This window comes from Homalodisca vitripennis, chromosome 3, assembly GCF_021130785.1.
Source record: "Homalodisca vitripennis isolate AUS2020 chromosome 3, UT_GWSS_2.1, whole genome shotgun sequence".
In the NCBI taxonomy this organism is placed as follows: Eukaryota; Metazoa; Arthropoda; class Insecta; order Hemiptera; family Cicadellidae; genus Homalodisca; species Homalodisca vitripennis.
In genome coordinates, this window is record NC_060209.1 from 22,190,310 (window position 1) to 22,214,922 (window position 24,613).

Genomic DNA, 24,613 nt, shown 5'->3' on the forward strand with positions numbered 1-24,613 from the left:
ACGGTACTTTTTTCCAACAAGCAACAAAACTGATACATGTCAACTGGGACATGTTTGGTGCTCCCGGCTTGTGCAAGCGTATCTTTAAAGTAGCCTAAAGTATCTTTAAATTTCATTTTTTACAGTTTATTGGAGTAGAAACAATATTACAAAACAAAAGAAATAAGCTAACATACACATATTCAATAAAACAAATATGATTTAATACACCAACAGCTTTAAAATATACATTAAACTTGGATTTTGGTTTAAAAACAACATCAAAATAATTGCTTTAAGTATTAAATTATAATGTAAAAATATAATGGTGTAATAAAAACCATTGTTTTACTCTACATTTGTAACCTAATCATACAAAACATGCATAACTCTACTTTTTCAAAATAAAAGTGTTAATTTAAAAAAAAAAACACTGTACTTTAATTGAACATTTAAATATAACAAGATAGAGAAATTAGCACTTTTTAATAAGTCTTGAAAGGGTTCAAAAATCAGGTTAGTCATAGTATGAAAACGAAATTATTTATTTTGTTGTGGCATCTAAACACTTAGTAAGAGACATACCAACGATATCTAGCAGAAATACGGTGAACAGTGTAATGTAAAATACCGACCACATGACTCAGAGTTCAGTCCCGGCTGAGTGCCATGTAACCATCGCGTGTGTCTACCTCAATAGTTTAAGATACTTGAGTACTTGAAAGTTGAGGGAGACTAAGACCAACTACTCCCAGAAGTGACCGATATTCCTCGGAACTAAGCAACAGTCAGAGAAGCATTAGACTTTAACATGAACGTTGATGAATTTGTAACCTTTGACGATGATGTTGCTGGTGAATTCTCCAAAGCTGATATTCTATCTTCAGTACTGGCACACCGTGACGTAAATATACATCTCTTCCACATTTTGATGTTTGACCCCACTAAATAAACTACTGTTGCAATTAAATTAGTGTCACTATAGTAGCTAGAGTGACAACGACTCTCAAATAATAAAACAATCAATACTTACGAGTGTTGTTTGTGCTCTGAATTATACACATTTTTTGCTGACCAAAAGATTAAAGCACTTTCCAGGCATCCCTGGAAAGCATTAAAATGTAATGAATTTGAAACAGCACAATAAAGATGACTACAAATAATGGCCAACCAAGCTTAACTGGAAAATAGCGGGGGCCATTCAGTGTGGCCTACCGAGCTGACATACCAGACGTAATGATAATTCTTCGGTCTGACATAGAGAGCTGCCATGGCTATCCATAGAGACCCTCCAAACTCAGACAACAATCATATAAGTGAGCACTAAGGATTAAGGGATAAAGAGGGAAGAAGCAATCATATTAATTAAAAGTAATTTAAACAAAATATTTGAACAGAGACTTGAGCTGTAAGTTTTCAGAATATGGATCTAGATTGCTAATTTCTCCTTAGAACAGTAATTTCCAACAATTGAATGACGCTGTATTGTTATAATACATAAATTTCTGGATTCAATATATGCAAATAACATTTTTAAATTTAAAACTGAGAAGAGAAGACCACTGTGCTTGGCATAAATTTGTGTACCAACAATACAACACTTTTCAAAAGTAATTTAACTCAATAATTAATTGTAATATTGCTCTTTCAATTCAAAAGACCACTTTTCCAAAATATCAAATCTCAAAATTTTTTATTAATTTTATTTTTTAATACCGTATAGAAAATTGTTGCTTAACTGTTTATGCTATGAAAATTTAAAATATTGAATACAATTATCTGTAAATTATTAAAATATCCCATTTCATTTTATTGAAGATAAACATCTCAAACTTATGGTGGAGTGTGCACAGCACATTTTACTACATTAACTTTATAAAAAATGTCAGATAATAAGCATAACAATAACAGGTAATGCACCAGTTTATAATAAATTTATAATTTATTTATAAACATTAAACAGACATTTCAACCATAATCCATACACTAGTAAAGAGATAACACTATAAAAACATTTAGTCAATGACATCATTATCGGATTACGATCTTGATACAAAAATAACTCTCTCATTAGTGATAACGGTATTACACCACTGGCTAATATTAACAAAGAAGTAATGATTGCTTACAATAAAAATATTCTATGGCCTTTTAATCACTTTTAATTTTATAACAGTGAAATGTATAATTACAATGTCGTGGCATTGTCTTGAAGCAAATAAATCTACAAATGCTTGCAGTTATTTGTTGACAGCCCAAGATTAGTGTTGTCAGTCTAGAGGATCTGTCCAGCTCACAATCCTGCGGTCATTCCACACGTACTGACCTCGAGGAGCACTCTCTTCCACTGGCCATAGTGCCATATGTACTGGAGCATCCGCTCCTATAGAACACATAATCATGTTGTCATACAAAATAGTTGGGATACATCTTTGGTAATGTCGGTCTAGATTTGATCTGCCTCTACACCTAACCAAATCCAGATTCAGGCAGGTATCAGTATTCCCATGTTTTGAAAACACCTCACCAAACTCCGAAACAAGACGAAGAACAATTATCTGACCTTTTTAGGCCACAAATGCATAAAAATTAGCAAGTTAAGACAAAATCAAAGAATAAGCCTACAAATTAACTTATATTTTTCCACCACAACATGGACCAGATGGAAAACAAAATTGAAAGACTTGAACACTTTTTACGTAGCACTGACCTAAACTTTGTAATCCTTACAGAACATGGGCTAAAAATTAAATGTAATAAAGTATATTAAATTGGCTGACTACACACTGATCAAGTGTGTATGTGTATGGAAGGAAAGAACACATCAAAGGAGGGGTTGTTATTTATAGGCACAACAGAATAATCATCATAACCGAAAGTTTGGACATAGAGGGGTACAGCATGGAAGTGGTATGTGAAGTAACAGCAGTAATAATAAAGATAAGCAAGAAAAAGAGCCTGTGCCTACTTGAAGTGTACCGACCACCCCATGCTGACCTCGACACATCACTACAAGTTCTGCCAGATGTTCTAGACAGCTTCCTTACTCTAAAAACTGATACACTTATCATGGGGGATATTAACATTGATAATATTTACGAGGCCTATAGAGAATCCATTTTACTAAATACGCTGTTGGCAAGATATAACATAAGAAGTCTAGATCTCCCAGCCACAAGAAACTCAGAGACCTCAGTGTCCACAGTTGGTGTAGTGTGTTCAATCTTCACAAAGACAAGATAGAAATGGTGGTCTCTCGCACAGGACAATGCTGCACAGTGTACTTCATGAAAACGAAAGCAGAAATAACATATACATCTAGATGTAATTTTAATTTCAACCTGCTGACTTTAAAAAATAAGCTTTCCAATAGTTTCAAAATCACACAGCTACTACAGTAAATATATTTTTCATTATGTCTAACAACTGGATAAATAGGCAAAGAAAACTCTACTAAAGAACTCAACATTCTCAGGCATTGATGAAAATATCTTTTAAGTTCCTGATAAACATGTGCAGATGAGCTTAATAGCTCCCAAGTGAAGATCATTCAACATGTCTATGGCAGAAGGCGCTTTTCCATCCAACCTGAAAATAGCCTAGAGTTTTTCCCCAAACTCAAACAAGGAGGCTCACAAAACATTTCTAACTATAGACCTATCTCACTGCTTTCATCTGCCTCCAAGCTTATTTTTAAAAATTATAAAAAATAAGACTCCGAACATCTTAGTCGAAACCAATCATTGACAAACAGACAACATAACCTGGGTTTGTCACTGTGAAAATCAACAACTGCTTTAATAGACCTTGTTGAATACACAATTGAGATTATAGAAGATGTCTAAACCAATCACCAGCCTGTATCTTGACCTAAGTAAGGCTTTTGACTGCCCTGGGACATTAATTTCTAGCTAATGGCTATGGGCAGAAGGCGCTTTTCCATCCCAACTGAAAAATAGCCTAGAGTTTTCTTCCCCAAACTCAAAACAAGGAGGCTCACAAAACATTTCTAACTATAGACCCCTATCTCATGCTTTCATCTGCCTCCAAGCTTATTTTAAAAATTATAAAAATAAAGAACTACGGTTAACCATCTTAGTCAAAACCAATCATTGACAAACAGCCAACATGGGTTTGTCACTGTGAAAAATCAAAAAAAATCAACTGCTTTAATAGACCTTGTTGAATACACAATTGAAGAATTATAGAAGATGTCTAAACCATCACCAGCCTGAATCTTGACCTAAGTTTTATAAAAAAGGGGGGGCTTTTGACTGCCTGGGACCCCATTAATTCTAGCTAATGGCTATGGCAGAAGGGCACTTTTCCATCCCAAACTGAAAATAGCCTAGAGTTTTTCCCCAAACTCAAACAAGGAGGCTCACAAAAACATTTCTAACTATAGACCTATCTCACTTGCTTTCATCCTGCACTCCAAGCTTATTTTTTAAAAATTATAAAAATAAGACTCCAGTAACATCTTAGTCAAAAACCAATCATTGACAAACAGCCAACATGGGTTTGTCACTGTGAATAAATCAACAACTGCTTTAATAGACCTTGTTGAATACACAATTGAGATTATAGAAGATGTCTAAACCATCACCAGCCTGTATCTTGACCTAAGTAAGGCTTTTGACTGCCCTGGGACATTAATTCTAGCTAATGGCTATGGCAGAAGGTGCTTTTCCATCACCAACTGAACAAATAGCCTAGAGTTTTTTTCCCCAAACTTCAAACAAGGAGGCTCACAAAACATTTCTAACTATAGACCTATCTCACTGCTTTCATCTTGCCTCCAAGCTTATTTTAAAAATTATAAAAATAAGACTCCGGGTAACATCTTAGTCAAAACCAATCATTGACAAAACAGCCAACATGGGTTGTCACTGTGAAAATCAACAACTGCTTTAATAGGACCTTGTTGAATACACAATTGAGATTATAGAAGATGTCTAAACCATCACCAGCCTGTATCTTGACCTAAGTAAGGCTTTTGACTGCTGGGACATTAATTCTAGCTTAATGGCTATGGCAGAAGGCACTTTTCCATCCCAACTGAAAAAATAGCCTAGAGTTTTTATTCCCCAAACTCAAACAAGGAGGCTCACAAAACATTTCTAACTATAGACCTATCTCACTGCTTTCAATCTGCCTCCAAGCTTATTTTAAAAATTATAAAAATAAGACTCCAGTAACATCTTAGTCAAAACCAATCATTGACAAACAGCCAACATGGGTTTGTTCACTGTGAAAATCAACAACTGCTTTAATAGACCTTGTTGAATACACAATTGAGATTATAGAAGATGTCTAAACCATCACCAGCTGTATCCTTGACCTAAGTAAGGCTTTTTGACTGCCTGGGACATTAAATTCTAGCTAATGGCATATGTATGGCAGAAGGTAACTTTTCCATCCCAACTGAAAATAGCCTAGAGTTTTTTCCCCAAACTCAAACAAGGAGGCTCACAAAACATTTCTAACTATAGACCTATCTCACTGCTTTCATCTGCCTCCAAGCTTATTTTAAAAATTATAGAAAAGATAAGACTCCAGTAACATCTTAGTCAAACCAATCATTGACCAAACAGCCAACATGGGTTTGTCACTGTGAAAATCAACAAATGCTTTATTTATATAGACCTTGTTGAATACACAATTGAGATTATAGAAGATGTCTAAACATCTCACCAGCCTGTATCTTGACCTAAGTAAGGCTTTGTGACTGCCTGGGACATTAATTCTAGCTAATGGCTATGGCAGAAGGTACTTTTCCATACCAACTGAAAATAGCCTAGAGTTTTTTCCCCAAACTCAAACAAGGAGGCTCACAAAACATTTCTAACTATAGACCTATCTCACTGCTTTCATCTGCCTCCAAGCTTATTTTAAAAATTATAAAAATAAGACTCCAGTAACATCTTAGTCAAAACCAATCATTGACAAACAAGCCAACATGGGTTTGTCACTGTGAAAATCAACAACTGCTTTAATAGACCTTGTTGAATTACACAATTGAGATTATAGAAGATGTCTAAAACCATCACCACCACTGTATCTTGACCTAAGTAAGGCTTTTGACTGCCTGGGACATTAATTCTAGCTAATGGCTATGGCAGAAGGCACTTTTCCATCCCAACTGAAAATAGCCTAGAGTTTTTCCCCAAACTCAAACAAGGAGGCTCACAAAACATTTCTAACTATAGACCTATCTCACTGCTTTCATCTGCCTCCAAGCTTATTTTAAAAATTATAAAAATAAGACTCCAGTAACACTAACGATGAATGGTTTTCTTAGTCAAAACCAATCATTGACAAACAGCCAACATGGGTTTGTTACTGTGAAAATCAACAACTGCTTTAATAGACCTTGTTGAATACACAATTGAGATTATAGAAGATGTCTAAACCATCACCAGCCTGTATCTTGACCTAAGTAAGGCTTTTGACTGCCTGGGACATTAATTCTAGCTAATTTCAAAATTTAGGAATCCAACAGACAGCACTGAAATTGTTCACAAGTTACGTAAAGGGATGAAGCCAAATAGTAGAAATAAAAATATAACAAAAGGATTTACAAACGTTGCTAGATCTGAAGTGCAACCAACTAACAGAGGAGTTTTCCAATCTCAGTCCTAGCACCAATTCTGTTTTTAATACTCATTAATGACTTTCCTGAACAACTAGAGGAGTACAACAAGATGATAATGTATGCAGATGACACTAAACTGTCTACTAATTAGCTCGTTAATGGATTGAAGGTAACTGCTTGGGCAACACATCAGTTTTAGTACACACTCTTTTAAAGTAAACAAAAATATTCCGAAAAAATCTGGATGGACAGAGCCTTAGAGTCAAATGTACTTCAAATCCATAACAGGCACATCTAGGGTGTAACTAAATTTCAACTAATACCACGCAATATGAATAAAATAATAGTCTTTTTATGCCTACAACCATCTTACAAAAATCAAGTAATTTTTATAATAATATAGATAGATACAATTTCTCAGGGTTGCAAATTTTAGTGTTTTTTAGGCATCCACTGCTTTATTTTTCTTTATGTTTCCCTGTTGAATACATGCATTCTCGTGACAAGTTAAGGGCAAAATTGAAATGGTTTCTTTTTTGTTTTACTGTATTATATTACAAATAACTGAAAAATAAATAAATATAAAACCACTGGATGGTTTTTAATGTTATTGATGTACAAATAACTAAAAAAAAATACAAAAATTAGCCATATGTCATCTTTGACAAGGTAGATTACCTTTGATGGTGAATTTACGAACAAAATAAAAAATCTAAACAAAATATGCCTCTTGTTACTTTACATTTTAGGCCTAACTTTCCTTTCCAAATTAACAAACACATGTCTCTTAACGCCATCGCTGAGGTCTGTTAAACTACAATACTACAAACCCGTAACCAATAATTGATCTGAGAGCATCTCATACTTCCATTGAACATACAAACAACTCTGGCAGATCAACTAACCTTGTTCAATGGTGAGAGGTCCTTTATGACTGCTCATGTCTGTGGACACGTACCCAGGATGTACAGCATTGACAGTTATACCAGGTCTAGGATCTGTGTCGAACTGGCGCTGCTGTACCCTGGTCAGAGCAGTCACACCAACTTTGGACACAGCATAGGCACTCTGTCCCCATCCCTGCTCCATATTGTCACCCTTTGCAGCAGATCTGAAGAAACAGAGAAAAATCTGAGTATTACTGATCATTTCAAGCACTTACAGATACATGAAGGGGAAACCTATGGTTTAAGACTTTTCATCCGACACAAAGAACTATTTTAGAATGTCATCAAACCGTACATACATTTAAATATACAGTATTTGAAAACAATAAGAATATACTTGAATACACTTGATTGTATACTACGGTACTTGAGTACCGTACTTAGTACTCATGTTGAATGTAACTTCCTTCAGATTTTTGCAAGTGAAAAAATAGACAGATGTGCTATTGGTTGTTTATTAACCATGAGCTTCGATGTGTGATTTTGGACTTGTATTTTCATTTTTCATAATATCAAAATTATGTTTGGTATTGCTTTAGGAAGGTAAATTAATGCAACCTAGTGAACAAGTAACCATCACAATGCAAGTTGTGAACCTTAAATAGACGAATTCAGACAAACATAGTTCCAGATTTAATTAAATATTAAATTTCAGGTCTGGATGGTTTGATATTTCCAAATTCATGAAAACCTAGTATCTCTAACCTTTTAGGGACTCATTAAAGTCATAATTTTTCTATCTGGTTGAATTTAAATATTCAGTTAAAGTACAGTGTCATATGTGTTAAACTAACTCTTTCTATTTAAAAAAAGGGTAATGCATGAATTATTGTTATGATTAGGCTTTATAACTGTAGAGTAAAACAAGGTAGAAAACAATGGTTTTTGTTACACCATTATATTTTTACTTTATAGTTTAACACTTATAACAAATATTTTTTTATTGTTTTTAAACCAAAATCCCAACTTTAATGTATATTTTAAAGCTGTTAATGCATCAAATCATATTATTTGTTTTAATGAATATGCGTATCTGAAGTTTTTTTTTATTTGTAAAATTAGTTCTACTTTTTATTGGAGTTATAGTATATAGTTCTAGTCCCTACTGCAAAAAATAATATTTATACAAATTGCTATTGTTAGGGGCATCTAGGCCTAGATCAGGTGGAGGAGGCAAATCGGCCTTATGACTAAATTTTAAACTGTCATCAAGTATATCACTAATGTCATTAATTTGTAATTCACTTGTACTTGCAGTCATCAGAAAAATAAATAGTACTAAATGAATAATTCATGAATGTTTCAACACTAAAACCTAGCAACTCAATTCAAAGTACGGTAATAAAAGTTACGTATACTCACATGAAAATGAGGCCTAAAACTGATTTCATTATTTAATTGCACTTTACCCTAATATTTACAATAGATTAAAAACTAAAACACACTTTTAATACAATGAAAACAACCATAAAAGTACAAAGAACCTGATTCACAATGTCTCGATTAGTTTGTTTACATCGGCAGACAATTCTCTCAGCTGGAACTTTTGTTGCTCGTCAACAAACCAGTAAATGTACTGCGAAGAAACAACTGAAATAATTTTTCGAACACTTCAAATTATTCCCAAGAGATAGCAGCACAATGCAGAGCCAGTAGAACCCACCAAAGTAATCTCATCCGTCAACGAAATGAGATGTAGTAAGCTAGCTGTGCAGTGCCTGCGATTCGTCAGCTAGCGGAACTACAGCGCACAGGGCAGTACCCGTGTTTCGTCCGGAAAGGATTAACAAAATTTGAGATACTGTATAGTGAATTTATAATTACGTAGCACCAACCCTCTTTCTGACCTTTAAGCTGACAAATACTACTGGCCAGAATGACCAGTTTTAGTATGAGAAGATTATATTTAATTCATAATCTGTAGTTTCATGAGCTCCGATATAACAGTATAATTAGACACTGATCAATACACAGGCTACTTGCTAACAGAACACTGACCTTATAGAACATTGACTAAACTGACAAATAGCCTGTAACTTTTGGAACAGCTCGGAAATATAGATAGGCCTATTTAGATTTTGTACATTGGACATGAACTTACTATCTTCCTAAACTAAAATGCAGTGTTTGGTGAATAACAACATACATGTATTACAGTAAGCACACTGAATTTGCTTTGATCTGAAACCCTTTTTTTATTCAATCAATTTTTTCAGAGCAAAGATTTTACATGGAATGAAATTTAAAAATTATACGTTAACACTAGTAATACAACTTACTGATATGTCTGTATATTGTGTAAATCCCTTGACTGCCACCGCTGTACTAACGCGGGCAATCCCAGGTTTGCGTTCAACTACCTGAGTTATAACGTTCCAAACAGCTGTTTCGCTACATGACACCTGACAGCTAAAAGATGATACACACTGGCCTCCAACAGTGACTATAGAGCAGCAAATAAATCCAGCTGCAGACTATAACAGCACCATTGAAAACACGGCACATAAAGGGTTAACCGAGAGCCTAAGAATAAATACTGGCAAATATTACACATGATCTGCATAACATTTACATAAACCACAGTCCAAATTCAAAATTACCTATATTTTATCTAACCTTAAATGCATTAATATTATAAAATATAATACATACTATATAAAAAAACAATGCTAGTTATAAATGTTACAATTTTTAATTTTCAAGTAACGTCTTTTAACGAGAAATTAAAAATAACTTCAGAATTAAACTGATAATCTTCAGTTATGCCTATTTCTAGTTCATAAACAAAATGAAGAGATCACTAAATCCAAAAAAACTTACTTGACAAACTCACGCATGAGCTCGCTAAGTTTCTCGACCGTGAGAGAGGGATCCTTGAATCTCTCTTGTAACTTTGTACTGGGTATACGGAGGAGATGACCAGCCGAGCTGGAGATGTGGACGACTCTGGCATGAGGTCGGAGTAATGGAAACAGTGCCTCACAGACATCGACTAGTGCAAAGTAGTTCACTGCCACCGTTACCTCTGCCTGCTCACTGAAGGGTTCTGTTGCCGCATTCTGCAGATGTCAACTTATTTCATTAGTACATGTAAAATTAAGCTTAAAATAAGCTCTAAAGCTCTTTTAGGATTCCAACTTTTAAGGTTACAGTCATGCAGAAAATGTAGATTGTAAAAGTGTTACTGCAAATCAATAACACAACATGGATAAGTATAGAAATATGATAACTATACATATAAGGAACGGAGAGCCAATTCACAGGATACAAACACACAATTTGATTCTTCTCGAAATCCATAGAGGAATTCCCCGTAAGAAAGAAATTAATCACCAGCCGTGCTAGTTATTGTGGAGTTTGAAATGAAAGGGAATCAAAAAGGTTAAAAATAAGAAATTATAATTTTTTCTTACATCATATTTTTTTGCAGTTTAACACACTTAAGACCAACTGTCAGAAGTGTAAATAAAATTTAACTCCTTGGTTTAAATTAGTGACTTTCAGTCCCCTTATCTAGTTGTATGAGGGTGGTATAACGATTACTGTTGTGTTTGATGGTCAGGCTGTGTCATACCTAGAAAAGTACAATAAAATACTATTGTTTTATATATTTTAAAATCTTTCTATACTCTAATATTTCCACTTGACTTCTACCAAAACTGGTACGGCTGATGATAAATTTCCGTCTTAAGAGAAATTCCTCTATTGATATGAAGAAATACTAGGTAATTTGCTCATACAGGCAAATTGTCTCCTACCTCCTAGACTATTACATATTCCATATACACATTCATTTCAGTGTATTATATACAAATCTAACAATGTTGACTTGCACATTGATACATTACCTGGCAATTGAATAAAATACTTCGAAATCCATTTATTACTATTAACTTGCAATAATAATAAAATTAATATCTAACAAAGATTGAAATTCATCCTTTTTGGTATTCGGATGTGTGAAGAAATACATAGAAACACTAACATCTTGTTTATGGACATGTCTATAACTATTGACTGTAAATTTGACTGTAACAATTATAGGCCTATATCCTTGTTATCAACCTTCTCAAAGGTTATAGAAAAAATTATGAAGCAGAGAGTAATGTCCTTTCTACTCAAAACAAAATTTTTTTCAAAAAATCAGTTTGGTTTTCAGACTGGTATTAGTACGGAAAATGCTCTGTTAAATTTTATGGAGCAAGTTACTAATAATATTAATACCGGTAAAAGGGTACGTGGGCTGTTCATTGATATAAAAAAAGCTTTTGACACTGTGGATCACAATTTACTACTAAATAAGATTTATAATTGTGGTATTAGGGGGAGTGCTTTTATGTGGTTTAAGAGTTATCTATCTCAAAGGAGTCAATGTGTAAGAATACATAGTGTTTTGAGTAATATGGGAGAAATTAAATCTGGAGTTCCACAGGGTTCAGTGTTGGGAGCAATACTCTTCTTAATCTATATAAATGATCTATGTTTGGCCCGACTAAATGGAATGATCACATCATTTGCTGATGACACAGCATTATGCTATGCTGGTGATAATTGGGATGAGGTGGAATTGCTCATTGGTCAGGATTTAAAATCATTAAGATGGTGGTTCACACAAAATAAACTAATCCTGAGTCCAGAGAAAACTGTCTATATTAATTTTTCGCTGAGGGGTCTTAATGTGTCTCACAACTCTATAAAGTATGTATGTTTAGAATGTCTGTGTAAGGAAGGTGTGTGTGATGATAAATGTGTGACAGTGTGTAAAGGTGATGAGATTAAGTATCTTGGTGTAGTATTGGATAGGGAGTTAAATTGGAAGAAACATATAAATAAGCTGAAATCAAAGTTTAACACAGTTATTAGACTTATGTATCATATTAGAGATATATGCCCAGTTGACGTATTGAGAACTGTATACTTTTCCCTAGTTAATAGTAGGCTGGAGTATGGCATTGTTTGTTGGGGAAGCTCGTACTATTCAAATATTTATCCGATTGTCACTCAGCAGAAGCAGCTAATAAGAATTATTTTAGGGAAAAATAGATATGAACCATCCTTTCCTCTCTTTTTGAGCATGAAAATATTACCAGTTAGATATTTGTTTGTATTTAAGGTGTTAATTATGTTTTATATGCAGAGTGGAAATTTACCCAGTAATGATGGAACTTATCGATCTAGACTAAGAAGGCCAAATCTGTTGCAAACTCCAAGACCGTTTTTAACCTTTTTCCAGAGAACGTACTTTTATGTAGCACCAAAGATTTTTAACATATTACCTGAACCTTTGAAAAGAATTAAGGCTAGTAGGAGATTTAAAACAGAACTTAAGAAATGGCTATTCTTGCAGGATGATATTGAGGGTCTAATATATTCTAGGATACATTGAGACATATATTGTTCCTATATTATGCTGTACTATATTGAATTGCTAAGCATATCATATTTTTATACATTAAGGGGATCAAATCAAATTTTATTGAGTAAATAACGAATAACATGGAAATTTATGGAATAATCTATATTTTGTTTTTTACTAACTTAAAAAATTTGTTATAAAAGTAAAGTACTGATAAAAGAAATTAACTAATTTTTGAGGGAACCTCAAAGCAGGTATTACCTATGAGGTCCTAAATTTCCTAACCATTAAAAGTTTTTTTTTTTTAATTTATGGCTGAATATGACTGTTGTATCTAAGCATCTAAATATGTTCTGAAGTACCTAAAAGAATTGTATCTTGCTTTGTTATAAGTATTGTTATTTATTTATACTATTAAGATTATTTATCTATTTATCCTTGTATTGTTATTTAGATTAGTTTCTAGGGGTATGCGTCTGTTGTTGATTTCTTGATGCTGGATGAAATGTTAAATTATATACAATGTATTATATGATTTGAATGTTGTATGGTAATGGGAAATAAATTATTTCTATTTCTATTTCTATTTATTGAAGAATACTAACACCTTGGTAAATATCAGCACATTCTGAATTTTTTTACAATTATTTACTTTTCAATTAAATTAATTGTACTGACTATATTAATAAAACATCTTTGAAATATAAGTTTTCAGTGACATTTGTGATTGTAAATGCACTACAAATTATGAACTTAAAAACGTGAGAACATACACAATTTTTCAGTATCATAAAAATTGTATTTTTTATTATAAAACGAATATTGCCATTGTGTATGTATAGTTTTATCTGTAATTTTCAGTTAAAGTTTTGAGTTTTCTTCCTACTCAAAGAAGAACAAATATTTTAATTTTTGTTATGTACATTTTTTAATTTATTTTTATATTAGTTTTTATAAAAAATTTTGTTTTATGTAAAAATTTTTTAATCATGAATTTTTACCAAAAATATGGGAATTACAAGCAAAAGTGTATAATAATAGCCTAACAAGAGTCCGGCATTGCTCAGTAACCCCTGGGTAAAGGTCATTGGTTTCCTCAGACACAAAGAAACATTTGGGTCGATATCTAAGGGTTAACCACTTTTAACAAAAATTTATTACCTTGCAATATTCAACCTCAAAAAATACACAAAACAAAATACTATTCCTTTCTTGTTAGAACATATTAACATGTTTTTTAAACATATTCTTCATATCACTGGCTCTTGATAATCAGTTAGTTGGTGTCTGGTTCAAAATGGATAAGGAATTGACATTAAAATTTCACATTGATTCAATAAGTATTTTCCTGTTAAAACTGTTATTTAAAGTGATAGAATTTGTAGTCTTAAGCAGTGTAAAATAATCAGGTCATATAACCTCTGATAGCAAGCGTCATTTCCATACTCTGTGTTATCCAAGGTTCTTGTGAATCTGCGATCACCTTGGATAGCTAGGGAGTTTACTGTGTTCAATCAAAATCACAATAAAATTTTGATTGTAAGAAAATGTTTAAAAGAAAATAATAAGAAGAACTATTCCAATCATATTACAATATTAAAAAGTGCTTAAGAAAGACTAAAACACTTAAGTCTACGATGATTTTACTGTAATCCAAGACATATGACTGTAGTTTGAAATAATTTATAATCAATAATCCAACATAACTTACTTCTAACTAGACAATTTGGCTACTTTAACTTGTAATTAATGCTATCACTTAACAGACTTTGCTACCTTCATTATCACTAACAGTCTTAAAGATAAGATTAAAGATAATTGCAATACTCACTTTGTAAGCTATGGCAGCGTTGTTGACAAGTACATCTAGACCTCCATGTTTAGTTTTGATGAAGTCTGCAAACTTGGCAATGCTTTTCTTGCAAGTTATATCCAATTGGTGAAACTCTGGTTTCAGATTTTGCTACACAAATAATTTACAGTTACACAAATTAGTATATAAAGATTATGAAAAAAAAAAATTATGGTTGCCTGTAAAGTCGGTTTTAACGGGCGAAGATTTTACGTGACAACGTCTTTTTCTCAGTAGAATATTTATTGATATGAATATTATTAAATTGCACAATAGGAACAAGGAATTGAATGAAAATAAGAATTGCACAAATTTTAACTATAGAAATATATTTTGTTTACTAAAACATTTTACATAATTTGAAATTAATTAAAATTTGTTATTGTAAATGGTAAAGTTGAATAAAACATTTACTAAAATTGGAATTTGAAATTCTTGCTACACACAGTTAAATTCTAACTCCGCACGTGGTGATTGGTCGGTTTAGTTCGTTTGTTTGGTCGCACTGTTATGACAGGTTAGAGGTTATAATTTGTTATTTTAAATGTTTGACTAGCAATACGCGCTGTTTCTTCTCAATCGACTGAATTACGATTGATTGCAGAGTGATTTAAACTAATAATTTACTTAACACTATCAACATTTGTCAATAGTATGACATAACCTATAAACTCAGTTTCTCAACTTTTGTGTCAATCTAACAATTAATCAATCAATCATAGTTTACGATAATGAAATATCAGTGTACAATTATTTACCTTTATTGTTGTAGTTGTTGTAAATGACGAATCTAAGCACTCCACATTTTCACGAATAAACATAGTTATCTGCTTTATCCCGTGCGGCGGACCCACAGTTATCTGCTTTATATCCCGTGCGGATCCCGTGCGGCGGACCCACTGGACGGGCATCGTAACGTTACCGGGCGTTACACTTTTTCATGAGTGACTCCGAGCCGCAACCTAATTTAAGACGTTGTCACGTCAAAAACAATGTGTCACAATATTGTGCAATCATCACCAACATCGCTGTTACAGTTTTGCAGTAATTTTGAAGTCTATAAGAAGTGTTCATGATGAAAAACGAAATAGATGGCCATTCATTTGCATTACTAAAAACATTGTAAAGGTCCAAGAAAGTCACTGAAGCTATCTAACAATTTCCTGTATAACTTATGAATAGTTATAACAGCTTTGACAGGATTTAAGGTCTTATGGTTAACTTCAGGACATCTCACAGCAGAATCCCAAAGTCCTTGTAAATAATAGACCAAGTACTTAGAAGTTCAGGCAAATAGTATAAAATTAATGATCACTCAATGATTTCACTTTTTTTTAATGTTGACAAGTTTATGCACTCTTAGTTCTTAAATAAATACTAAGTATGTAGGTTCATTAACAAATGGAGAAATTGAAAAAGAAACGGTAACGGTACGTTTCAGATCCCCATAAGAAATGTATATGAGGAAAACATTTTTGAGTAAAACGTGAACATACCAAAGCTAAGTAGTCACTTGATGCCTGATAGACAATATGGTACTTTATTTGTACAATGCATAGAGAATTACAAAAGCTTCAATAAAAACAGTGTCAAAATATAGTAATCACATGGTCTTGTTAGGTAAGTTAAAGTTAATCATAATGATGGTTCAAAGTTCTCCAGTTCAAAAATTCGTCAATAGAATAAAAGGAATGTTTAAAAACCCATTTTTTTAGCTCTGTCTTGAAATTATCTTGTGTTTTCATATCTGCAGGTAGACAGTTAAACAGCTTCGCCCCCATGTGGGATGGTTTCCCTTCGTAACGGGCTGTATGATGTTCTGGTAGTGCAAAGTCAGCTGCACAGCGAGTGTTGTATTGGTGTAAATCATGACACCTTATCAAGTTCTTCTTATGTGCATACATAACTGTCTCAAGGATACATAATGACACCACAGTCAGGATTGAAAGTCTTACAAAAGCTCCTCTGTAAACTCTCCCTTGGCTGCAACTCCGCTAGAACTCTGACACATTTTTTTGTAAGACCAACAACCTATGAATATTTGCTGCACTGGAATTACCCCAGACCAAGATTCCATAGTGAAGATGAGTTTCAAAAAGAGCGAAATATGCAATAGTTGCAGTGCTGACGTCATTTATTGATTTTACTCTACGAATAAGGTAAAGTCCTGAACTCAACTTCTTACAAAGGTTGCCAATATGCAATATGATCTGTAAACAAATACCAAACTGAAGGAAATTGGCCCGATAGAACTGTTGTACCGACTGCTATTAGATTTCATAAATTCTTTTAATATGATTGACTACTTAAAATAGATTTTACTGAATAAATGTGATCTCCATGGATCAGTAAGACTTATAATATTTAATTTAAATTAATTACTTCCAGTGCACTGTATAAAAACTAATGTGTTAAAGCAATGTTATTCTAATGCAATTTTCTTTTTCTGCCAATATCAGATTTTTTCCTTTGAACGGTTTTCTATTGAAAAAAAGATGGTTGGTATTATACTATATTTAGGGGCGATGTATGAAACCTAAAAATAAACCAACCTTATTCAGTTCAGCCACAGCCGCCTTCCCTCTCGATTCATCTCTTGCTGTTAAGTACACAATACCATCGTACTTTTGGCATAGTGCTTTTACAATCGCAAATCCGATGCCTTTGTTACTTCCAGTAACCTGAAAAGATTTAAACTAATAAAACCCGATTCAGGTTCAAAAAACATTACAAACCACTGTGAACATAACTGTATAACTGAAATAGTACATGTAATTAAATTAATCTTTAAATGTACGAATTATGTTAATTGGAAGAAAAACTACTAGCTACAACACAGTTCTTCCTAATTCAGTAAGAACTATCCAAGTTAATGGAATATTTCATACAAAAAAAAAACCTTTAAACTATAGCTTAATTTAACCCTTTGTCTAGTAATCCTGCAAACGAATGCAGGAGCGCACTACTTGTGACCTGCAGTAATCCTGATAGCTGTGCAGGAAGCGCAATGGTATTAAACAGTTTACACGATAAATGTTTTGTGATGAATAACCTCTTGCCTGTATCCAGTAGGGATCACTTCTGGCTGGTTTATACCTTCCAGTTGAACCTACCACTGGGCACAGCAAAAACCGATGCATCACTTCTTCAATCTTCTTGGCAATCTTCTGAATGCCCAGGAGCAACACTAACAGCAAATGTCGAGATTCTGGGGTGCAATGGTAATTCTATAGTACAAGTCTACTACATGAGATGCCTGTTGGAGTTGATGGGGTTTATTCCCTAAGTGTCAAAACTTCTTGTTAGCCACAACTATGTTTTCGTATAAGCCTACTTGGGTACTTTGGGATTATACCGACCACACCCAGACATGAATCGTTATTTGACATTTTGCTTCTACTGATTACTAGATTAGCGTAGAACAATATTTCGTCAATATAAAACAGGAATTGTCTTATCGCAAACCCCTCCCCATCCTCAGATAGAGGTCAAAGTCGAGCGGTCTAGTAGATAACGTGATTGCAGAGTCTCGCCGCCCGTTCAGCTGGTTCGTCGCTTTGTTGTACTTCCGTGTTTTACCTCTACATTTCTCCAAACACAAAAAATTCAACAAAAACGAACATTACCAAACTAAAACTAAACTCTTTATTGAAAAAACACTCAAAACTTGTTTTTATTCTTGATCACATTCCGCCACCCAAAATGCGAGTGCCTCCGGCCATCAGCGCGGGCTTCGGCAGCACCTTTGGTGCTGCCGAAGCCCGCGCTGATGTCAGGGAAAGAAAAACATCCCTCGAGATAGTACCTATCAGTAAAATATGAAATTCTAGAGGGGCTGATCAGAAATATAAATTGAATTGTAATGGAAAGGCAATTATGTACAGTGCAAATCATGTGATGCCGTGTGGCCTGCCGTAATCGGGATTCTCGAGAAAGATATGATAACAGTGACAAAAATACCGATCACAATACCTGGAAATGCTTGTAAGTTTGTAATTTTGCAATTAAAGAGTTGTTTTTTCATTCTATCATGTCTATTTCTATAAATTTATATTTTTGTGTTCTTCATACTGGTGTGGTCGGTATAATCCCAAAGTACCCCTACTTGTATATAATGAAATAAATTACAATGTTATCTATGTCCTTATTAAAATTATACCTTAAAGTTAGTTTTAGGCTTAAATTTAAAATAACAATCTCTATGAAACCGACTAAGCGTAACATTAATATACTTTATGTTTATTTACGTACTTTATGAATAAAATTAACATCCTTTGTTTCTAATTTTAATTAAAAATAGGCTAGGCTAATAAACTTGGACACTGGATTAAAGTTAATTAAGGCAAAAAGCTATTATTAAAGAGTATTAATGTTGCATTCCAAGGTTTAATTTAACAAGATGTAAATTACAGTCTATTGATCTAAATTTCAATGGATCAGAATCCTCCCTACAGAGCTAATTTGTATTCTCTGTGGCATTCTCTAATTCTTTGCTATAGCCACAATCACAAAGTTGTATAATAAACCACTTAGGTAGGCCTATCTAATCTATTGAATTGCCATTTTCAAAATATCAATTATTACTTTTATTATCTTTTTGAAGTGACATACTTTTCCACATGATTTCTCTTCTATTTTATCCTCATATAACTTGATTTTACTACTCATTTTGTTGATTTCACGTTATTGTGCAACATAGATTTTATTGTTCTCCAAATAATTTCAGTTGGATTGAGGTATAAATAATTGGTGACAGTCTAAGCTCAGAATATCAGAATTAGTTGAGATCAAACAAAAATGTAAACTTTATGCTGTTCCTTAAACCATTTTAATAAGATAAAAAAATTGTGAATCAAACATATATTTGCTATAGGCTAAATTTAACACACCAATTTAATGTAATAATTAGTATTATTCAAATTTTGGAGAGAATGATAAATAAATTATTTAAGAGTCTTGGCATTCATTATCTCCTACGAATTTAAAAATTGAAAAATATGTTGTAGCCTGAGTACACATTTCCATAAATTAATACATATACTTTATACAGAATATAAAAAACTGTAAATAATATAGGTACTTATAAGCATCATAATAACGAGAAATCAAATTTGTTGTGACGATTTGAAATGATGTAGGCTACGATGTTTCATAATTTAATTTGATGTATTGTTTATTAAGCAATAATGTGAAATAATTAAGCACCAATATTATAAAGCTGTAATACAAAACGGTTTGCCGTTTCTGCTCACCCACTTCAAAGAATGCAAAATGAGATTTTGTCTTCTACTTTAGACGTGGTAAATTTCGTTCAGGAAAACAGTGGGGTACATTACTACTTTCAGAATTTCTTCAACAAGTGCTTCTGTTTAAAACATCTATTTATGACTCTCTGGCCCAAAGAAGGACTTCCATTGCCAACAGGATTAGCAGCATTACTATAATGTTAAACAACTAGTTTAGACCAGTGAATAGTAGCCAATTTGGGTAGGGTCCAATAAGCGGACCCGGTTTTTTATATCGAAATTGGCAAACGATATTACTTAATCATAACCATCGATATAATCAATCGATACTGATGAATTATTTTTAACAACTTAAATAATCTATATGAACAGCTGTAAACACTTTCAAATAATACAATTAAGGTAATATTTTAAATTTCACATAAGTAACATTGTGTATTAAAATGGCCGTAAATCTTAGGAAGCTTCACGAAATTGCTTTAAAAGACGATAAAATATGTTTTTTATGGCTTCAGGATGTTGGGTTAGTAGCTAAGAATCCATTATGTGATATTTGTGGAAAGATAACAAATGTAACTGTCAGAGGAGCTAACATGGTCGTCTTCAGATGCAAAAAAGAAGGTAATGGTGGACACAACTTTAGTAAAAACGTTTTCGTTCTGTTTCATTTAGCTAAAGTTATGAGTTTCCCTGATTTTGGTTATGTTCATTTATTATTTGTTATCATTAAATTCACATTTTAATTTAAACATATGATTGTTATTACTTTTATATCGATTGATAGTCTATGATTCGATATGCGAATATTAGGTATCGATGATTATATTCTTCGATATAAAAACCGGGTCCGCTTATTGGACCCTACCCGCCAATTTTGTTATTTTTAATTTTATTATAGTTTTTGGAAAGTTTAATATTTTGTTTTGCTTAAAAAAACCTTTTGTAGCCTATATTTAAATAACACAATTAAAATGTTTTCTATTTGTTATAAGGATTTTCTTTGGAATTTGTTTGGTTTAATTTTCTTTTATCATTTGTAATGCTTAAAAATTCTCAATTGAAATACAAAAATAGACCCAACTGAATATCATTCTGTACTGCTGGTGCTGCATTAAATGTTGCTGGTGATATTCTGAAAAAGAAAATACATAATTACTTAAATACTTTACTTAAATAATAAACATACTACTTATTTTTGAATGATGATGTACACAACTAGCAAAAAAAGTACCTGACATTATAGGAATTTCAACAGCCAAATCCAGAGTTCACAAATATTTTGAAGTATTATAAGGTATACCATAGCCTATTTGTTATTTATAGTTTCACAGAACTTTAAACTGAATTAGCATTAAATAATTAATAAACATGCACTATAGTGCATATTACGGTAATTATCATATTAACCGCCGGGGCGGAAAAATACGAGTTTTGCGTTCTTAACTTATTGGAATCGTCCTATATAAAAAAAAAGTATAAGGTTTGATGGGGTGGAAATGAGAAATAACGAAGTTCTAGAAAATAAAAAATTAAATAACTTTCCAGTAATATCTCCATGTTCTACATCCACGTCTAGCATCACGTGACCTTTTGTGGCCAATGATTGAACCTCGTGATGATGTCATCGGTTGCGCCGCCATCTTTGCAAACGTAAATGAGAAATTACAGATTACAGAAATGAGCAGAATTTTTATCAAAATTAATAATGTTTTTCTTAATTTCGAGAAAAAAATTAATTACGAGTGCCTCCGGCCATCAGCGCGGGCTTCGGCAGCACCTTCGGTGCTGCCCCGCGCTGATGTCAATAAAAGAAAAACATCCCTCGAGATAGTACCTATCAGTAAAATATAAAATTCTAGAGGGGCTGATCAAAAATATAAATTGAAATGTAATGCAAAGGCAATTATGTAAAGTTTAAAAACTAAATAAATCATGAAAAACTCAAATATATAGATGGATATTAACAGAGAACACTTACCATTAGTGTGTTGGCGGATATAGCTAAACAGCAGCAACAAAAAAGTGGTCTATCACAACGAAACGACACAGTCTCCCGGTTTAAAAACACCACTCGACCGCACGACGAACAAATACACTCATTTTAAAAAATGCCCTGTTCTATTAAAAAAGAGATAATTTCGTTTCGGTTAAAACGTAAGCTCTTTACGTGCCCTACGAAACACTCCGACACACACAATTCACTAGGGTTGGTTGAACTAGTGGATGGTTGATTCATCATTGTAAACTCACTCACTCACTCAATCCGACCTACTGAACACGATATCTTGTGTAGAACTGACCTATGCCCCGGACAACTCAGATAACAGGTATGCTATCAGGCTGCTATCAGTCCCGGCCGCAGATAATATTCAAGTAAACAGATTATCCAGACACAGCACACAAACTGAACATTAAAACATTAGAAACTTTACCACTTATCAATATACCCCCTAAAATCATGTTATTTGTCATTTGCACCCCCTAGTACTATATATATTTTTTGTTCAGGAGGGTGAGCAGAATACGTTGGTAACGTCAAATTCGTGATTTGCCGCCCCGGCGTTTAATCTTACTGGTACCCATATTACAAAATATTTGTATGCCACTTCTTGAATGAAAACTTATGATGCTAACAAGTGGCTTAGTTATTTGATAGGCCTAGTAATCAACTGTAAATTATAAAGTTGATAACTTGGTACCTAATTTTAAATCAAAATAAATAATATACTCACAACTGCTACTTTTGAAGTTGCCATGGGACAAGTCGATGTTAGATTGTTCAAGTTCTGCTGAAATCTAGGTACAATTATCCTTATCTGAAATATTAGTTGATAAGATTATTCAAGTATCAACAAGTCAACAATCAACTCAATTTTGCAGGTTAGGTTATGTTTAAATACAAATGTTTTTGTTCCTACGAAGTGTGGCCAACATAACATAGAGAATATACTTTGCAAGTGCGAATAAAGTTTACTAATGAAAATTTTACATATATATCATGTACTGTAATGTCAAGTCATTTTGTACTGAACCAGCTGCGAGTAAGAAAAGAATCAATTTATATTATTTATTTTTTGACAGACTACTCCAAGAAAACCATATGAAACTTTATTACGTCTTGAAATAAATAAGTGTACTGGTAAATTATAGTACCTTTATATTTCATTAATTTCACAAGAGAATACTATATTAGCAAAACACAAAGTTACATTTTTCAAGAAGGAAGAGATGAAAACTTAATGTTATAGGTTACAATAATCTTATTGTGAGGTTTGGAAAAGCAATTTTTAAAAACTCAACAAATACATTATATTGTTTTAATAAGGAAATATCTCATAAACGTATTTTGAATATTATATATGGTTAGGTTATGCACTATTAAAAGCCATATAATGTTCGAAACAAGCAAAAATAATTTCGTTGATGTTCCAATGAAATTCCTAAATCTCTTATAGAAATGTATAAGTCAAACGGCCAACAGTCTTCTTAGATCTTGGAGGAAACGGAACTTCCAGTTTTTTCTTCATCTCTACAGTAGACAAATTTAATATAGTTTCAGATATCCACAAATGATGCAAAGACTACGATTTTTGGTTCAATATGAGGCAAATGTATAGATAGTTGTATTTTATCCTGTATAGTATATGAAAAGACGATGAACGTTTAGCTTTGGGCCTATGGTCATACTTCTTTAATCTCAGGAATAATTTGTTCAATTCCTTTGGATGTAACCATCCCTGAGTAAACCACGCTCAACCTTCTCGTGAATCGTTCTAAGCAATCTTGTCAGTATTATCTTATGTGTGTCCAAAGTTGTATTATTGGAGCAGCAGGGAATTGAATAAAGTAGCCGGCATCATGTAATGCCTTCTAATTCTTAGGTTGATACAGCGTTAAGCAAACATGCAAACACTCTGTCACTTTAACTCATATAGGTACGCTTAAAGTTTTATTATTGGGCATCAGGTACTTAAGAAAGTAGCCGGCGTCTTTTTAACTCCTCTAGCAGGACTTGCAGTTATATAAGTTAAGCCTTACGAGCATCTCATATAGAAATTTTTGTAATAACTTAGTTAAATAACGAGGTCATGCCTAAAAAGGTTTTAGGTCAAAGAAGCAATACAATTTCTTACCTTTAGGCCTCTGGGAATACCTAATGTGAGTTCCTTAATTTCAATTTGTGATTTATAATAAAGTTCATTTTTGAAAGAATATTATTAGTTGATTATTCGTGGATTTTGGTTTTTCATTTGTTACTTATACGGTAACCTAAGTTATTACTAGGTTAAACTATGATATATCCTGAGCCAAGCCCTGTGTTGTGGGAGTGTAAGGAGTACGATAGTTCTAAGTTCCTGTTCTGCGGTTATTTGGGGATCATGAAAATATAAAATGCCTTCGATTGCTCATTGTAGGTGGTTTAAAAGCTAGCATTTATACGTGCATTAAGTGCAGCCCCAAAAATCTGGGAATGAGATGACTCAAGTAAGTTACATGTAATTGGTCTCTAGCTTAACTAAAGTACCTACTGCCTTCTCTGTGAGTTCTCATTATATTGTTGAAGTACTGCTGCAATTAATGTCAGTATCTAAGCTTCTTAAAGCTATTTAGAGGATCATCGATGAAGAAATTACTTAA

The 24,613-nt window shown here is 33.0% G+C and overlaps 1 protein-coding gene across 1 annotated transcript; it reads right to left on the reverse strand.

Moving 5' to 3' along the window:
- Window positions 1–1,902: 1,902 nt before the first annotated feature.
- Window positions 1,903–22,865, reverse strand: LOC124356684 (carbonyl reductase [NADPH] 1-like). The gene is made up of 6 exons (XM_046807826.1): window positions 22,708–22,865; window positions 17,282–17,410; window positions 14,709–14,840; window positions 10,342–10,580; window positions 7,480–7,685; window positions 1,903–2,362 (listed from the first exon to the last, which is right to left on the reverse strand). The coding sequence occupies exons 1-6, from the start codon at window positions 22,729–22,731 to the stop codon at window positions 2,250–2,252; spliced, it is 843 nt and encodes a 280-aa protein (XP_046663782.1). The 5' UTR covers window positions 22,732–22,865; the 3' UTR covers window positions 1,903–2,249.
- Between the last annotated feature and the right edge of the window lie 1,748 nt (window positions 22,866–24,613).

Excerpts from the sequence above, each read along its gene's own strand:
- LOC124356684 (XM_046807826.1), bottom strand. The coding sequence starts at position 22,731 with ATGGCAACTTCAAAAGTAGCAGTT. Across the intron at positions 14,841-17,281 it reads CTGTGGCTGAACTGAATAAG|CAAAATCTGAAACCAGAGTT; the intron begins GTTGGTTTATTT and ends TTATTTGTGTAG. Across the intron at positions 10,581-14,708 it reads ACGCTGCCATAGCTTACAAA|AATGCGGCAACAGAACCCTT; the intron begins GTGAGTATTGCA and ends TGACATCTGCAG.